The sequence below is a fragment of the Hipposideros armiger genome, unplaced genomic scaffold, assembly GCF_001890085.2.
Source record: "Hipposideros armiger isolate ML-2016 unplaced genomic scaffold, ASM189008v1 scaffold_1099, whole genome shotgun sequence".
NCBI lineage: Eukaryota > Metazoa > Chordata > Mammalia > Chiroptera > Hipposideridae > Hipposideros > Hipposideros armiger.
Genome location: NW_017732449.1, coordinates 182518 through 187550, shown reverse-complemented (window position 1 = coordinate 187550; position 5033 = coordinate 182518). Strand labels below are relative to the sequence as shown.

The 5033-nt window shown below is 38.0% G+C and overlaps 1 protein-coding gene across 1 annotated transcript in view; it reads left to right on the top strand.

Annotated features, from left to right (window-relative positions):
* Nucleotides 1-278: 278 nt before the first annotated feature.
* Nucleotides 279-5033, top strand: part of ZNF214 (zinc finger protein 214) — a 24962-nt gene continuing 20207 nt past the window's right edge. The window contains exon 1 of the mRNA XM_019632224.1: nt 279-441. Within this exon, the coding sequence (XP_019487769.1) occupies nt 310-441 (132 nt within the window). The 5' untranslated portion in view covers nt 279-309. The remainder of the gene's footprint in view (nt 442-5033) is intronic.

The window sequence follows — 5033 nt, the reverse complement described above, 5'->3', positions numbered from 1 at the left end:
AGTAGTATCTACAAGATGGGATTGCTGTGAGGATTATTGAAATATATGTGAAGTAGTTTGCCCAGTGGCTAGCAGACAAATGCTATTATATATAAATGTTTCTTATACTAGCGATGGGGTTCAATGACTGAATATTTTATTTATTCATTTGACTATTAATATCTCTCCTCTTGCCTTTCTTGTTTTTCATTATTGAAGTTTTTTCCTTTTCTATTTGATTTGCCATTTATGTTACCTGATGAATGTCTTTTTCTTTGTCCATCTTCTCACTTAGATTTCTTCTTCCCGGAAAGGCTGATCTTTGACCAGATGGCAGTAACATTTGAAGATGTGACTGTTATTTTTACTTGGGAGGAGTGGAAATTCCTGGATTTTTCTCAAAAAAAGCTCTACAGAGAGGTCATGTGGGAGAACTACACAAATGTCATGTCAGTAGGTAAAGTTATCCCAGTTCTTAGGGAACAATTTCTTCTGGGACCGATTTTGTTGAGTATTTTGGTTCTTTATCTAGGTATATTGAGGTGGAAGAAACAGTGTCAAAAATGGGTCTTAAGTCAGATGACAAGTAGAAGATAAACAAAGCAAGACATCTTCCAAGACTATGTAATTAATAGGTATTTGCGATTATTACTCCTATTTTCTGGATTACATTTAAAGCACAGATCTCCACACATAATCAGTTTTGTGTGGTCCTAAATTTGTTCTCTCTTCATACTATTTGTACAAGTTATCTTTTGCTGTATAACCTCATATTTAGTGATACAAAACAAACTATTATTTTTTATGATTCTAATTGGTTACATGGATCTTCTATCATGGAGTCACTTGGTTGGGGCTGGAAGGTATACGATTAGGCTGGACAGCCTAACTCATAGGTCTGGCAGTTGGTCAATATCAGTGGGGATAATGGGAATGGGTTAACTATATGTCCCTCTTCAAGCAGGCTAGCCCAGGTTCATTAAAATTCTGTGGGGGTCACAGAATTTTAAAACCAGCAAAAGAGAGGGAAAGTCCCAATGCACAAACACTTTTCAAGTCTCTGCTTGTATCACTTTTGCTATTGTCCCAGTGACCAAAGCAAATTGTATAGCCAAGACTGAAGTCTGTGGAAGGAAAACACCCAAAGATATAGATTAAAATGGAGAGTTAATGCAGGCATTTTTTTACATAATCTATGACACTATTCTAGAACAAAAAAACCTCTAGAAGCAGTATTTTATTTCTTATAATAATGCCCCAAATAGAGTAATCTAATTAAATCTTGGTCTTAAAGGCTATTTCCATGAAGCAGTCANCTAAAGGGGAACTCGCTCTTTTGCTTTTTCTCCGTCCTCCGCCGCGAGCGGAACAAACGCGTCGAGAGCCCTCCGCGGGTCTTGAATGCGGCGGACACTCCACCCCGCCCAGCAAAGCTCTCTTCCCATTGGCTGGCCAGAAAGGGGTTGCTCCCACGCTCTCCAGCCTGGCCTGAGCCTCGTATTCGCTCTACCATGCAGTGTTCCTGGGAAAAGATACATTGTTCTATATCGGATCTTCTGCATGCAGCACCCCTGGGGGTGCGCAGCCTCCTTCCTTTCCCGGTAACTAATAACACGTGGGAAACGGATGGGGGGCGGAGAGAGAGGGCCTGGGCGTTGGACCCTAGCTTCGGTTGGCCTTTCCCACACTGGCTGACTCCGAATGATCCATATAATTACTGCGCACCTACTTCGTGCCGGGCAGTTTTCTGAGCCTTCTCTAGCAGCGAACAAACATCCAAAGTTTGGCGCCCTCCCACCCGCACCTCCCATGGAGCTTGCATTGTATTGAAGAAACACGGTTAATGAGGTAGTATATCAGGTGGTGTTGGGTTTGAGTGTTTGAAGCAGGGACAGTTTCGGCGGTGAGGTACCCAAACGGAAAAAAAGCCTTGCAGAGTCTTTAACATGAATTCAACAATTTATTCAGCAGAGGCAGCAGCAGCAGCAGTAGTAGCTGCACTCAGAAGACAACATTTGCAGAACCCAGAACCCAACCCACTTAAGCAGAACTGGGGTTTTTCTAACACAATAACAATAGTGTCGTGGAGCTAGCACACATGCGCCCTAGGAACAACTCACATAAACAAGTTGTTTTCTTGCAGTCCCACCTGGGCTTGGGGGAGTCAGGGCTGCCGGTCTCCAAAGTCTGTAAACATTTCCTGACCCTGGGAGGCCCTGACAGCTGGGCCCCCACAGATAGTGATCATTGCTATGAAGAAAAACAGCCCTCGTGCAGGGGCTGGGGGCTAGGAGGTGGCCGCCACTTCTCTGTGGGTGGAAAGGGACGACACTCTGTTAAGGTGACACTTGCAGAAAGCAAGAGCATGAGCCATGAGATATCTGGGAGATAGAGCATTCCAGAAGGAAATAGCAAGTGCAAAGGCCCTCAGACAAGAGCCTACTTGATATATTTGAGGAACATTTGAGCCAAATCAAGCATCAAGGTCATGATGACTCTGTGTTGATACATGGATAGTGCAATTTCATACAAATGCCACATGACTAGAGCTACTCTTGTGTGAATTTATGGCCTTGGCCCCTGAAGACAGGGACCTCAAAATTGGCTTAGACCCTAATAGGTCCAGCAGCTTCAGTAATTAGAATTGTCTCTCAGATGACAGCACCCCAGATCAAATGGGCAAATGTGTGTTCTTGTAGGACAGCTTCCTTTTTCTCAGGGTTATCCATGCTAAAGATCTTTTCCAATTGACTAGCTGCAAGACTTGGGAGATTCTAGAGTTGTCCATAACCTTGTTTAAAGTATCATTTCTCCAGCTGGAATCTTCATGGAGAGCTTTAAACCTTATTGACAAAGTAGGAGCCAGTGTTCATTGGCATTAAACAACTGTACCCTCTACGCCACTGATACTAAGGGCTCAGGCATGCCAATTAGCCAGATGGACCCAACAACCTCAATCACCGTCAGAAATCAGAGCCCTAGGTTATAAGACTCATATAAAAACTAACTCAAAAGAATAACCAACAATATAGAGGTGAGAGAAAAACAAGGTAAACTCTCTTGGTTTGGGCTCCTACTTACTATGTTCATTGATTATGTGACAACCATTCAGGTAATATGCTGAATATTATATTCATAAATATGTACATCTTAAAGCTATGAATATTACAGGTTTGGGTTCTATTGGGTTGTTGGAAAAGTCATGACGTATTTTTTCTGTTATTTGTTGCAAAAATGCGTCATGACTTTTCCGACAACCCAATAAAACCATCCCTAACATGCTTGTAGAAACATGAAATAGAACATATTTAGTCCATGAAAAATAAAAAGTTAAAGTAAAAATTTAGAAGCACAAAGTCCTAAACTGTACCTAATAAAAATGAATTAGACATTTTCCATTTTAATTTACATATACCTGACCATATTTAATTTTACATAAACACTTAAGTTTTACAATATCATACATTTTAGTGCAATTTTTTGTTTTTCCCTTTTTATTTAGCTCTCACATGGAAAGTAACCCTTGTGAGGATCGCTTGCCCCTTTTTGCATTATTACTGAAGAACCTTCTGTTTTGTCTCTATGACTTTTGCAAAAAAGTTAAATTTTTTCTCAAAATGCTACATAATAAAATTGAAAATGCAAGTCTTTTTAATTAACAGTTACTAGCAAAAAAGTACCTTGGAAAAAACGTAAAGATTTCTCTTCATAAAACTAAACTAATAGGGTGCAAAGTTAATAAGGACAGTTAAAACCACATTCATCAGCTGAGAATGAGTATGGCAAACTCACGATTAGCTGGGTTTAAAACAAAATTTTAATTTATTTTAATTAAAAAAAATTTTTTTAAATAAAATGTTCCCAATAGGCTGAATGCTAGTAACATAGCAGAAAAAAAGCTAGTGGGCAAAATGTTTTGTGGTCACATCCACAAATCAGAAACTCCATTCTAAAAGCCTTGGTAATGACCATTTCAAGATTAGTTTTTGTTAATTTTCTACGGACACAAAAATGTGTTCTCTATTCTCAGGATGTAAGTTTCCATGTACCTTTTAAATAAAGATTTTTAATTATACTTAATTATATTTAAACAAGACTTTTAAATATTCGATTTCTGGATGGCCTTACTTTTTTTGTCTTCTAGATCTAATTCTGACACAAATGTATTGAATTTTCCCATAGAACTGCATTTTTTAATAAAGTTCTCAAATGTATACATATTTGCTGTATGTATTTAGCAGGTTTGATACTATGATACTTCTTCATAAATTGTCTTTATTCAACATGTAAAGTCCATCTTTCTTTGATTCTTAAATTAACTTTCAATTTGTTTTCTGCAATATTGAAATTTCTTCTCTTTTGTTTGCCTGGTAGCTTTCTGACCAACCTGACAGGTGTTCTTGTAAACAGCATATGGTTGGATTTTGCTGCTTGACCCTGTCTCTGCCTTTATATAAGAAAATTCAGTCCATTCACCTTTAGCACAACGACTGATATTTTATTGCATTTTTTAATATATGACTTTAGTTTTATTATTTATTTTACACCTCGGTTTCCTGTTTCATTTTCCATAATTTTTCTGTTTTTAGTTTATTTACCATTTGTTTAGAGTTCCTTCTTTGTTTTTTCACATGGGGGAGACCTGAGTGATACAGACTGAATTTTTGCAAATCCTCAAATATTTACTTCACCAAGACGCTGATGGATTGCCACCCCTTAACTTAATCTGTAGCTGCTATCTAACCATTTTCTAGCTTCCAACATACAAATGAGAAGTCTAATCTTATTTTTCTTTTTAGTTAACTTGCCCTTTGTGCCTAAAAGCTTGAGTTTTCTCTTCATCCTTAAGTCTGTAGGAATTATATCTGTATATGCATATGCCTATTTTAAGTCTTTAGTCATTAATCCAAACTAAAATGTAGTGAGTTCTTTAGATCTGCAGATTCAGGCCTTAAAAAATTTTTAAGTCTACAGAAATTTTCTATTTTTTGATATTCATTCATTTCTTCACTTCTATCCACTCCTTTTTTTTTCCCCCTTCTGGGACTTTTATG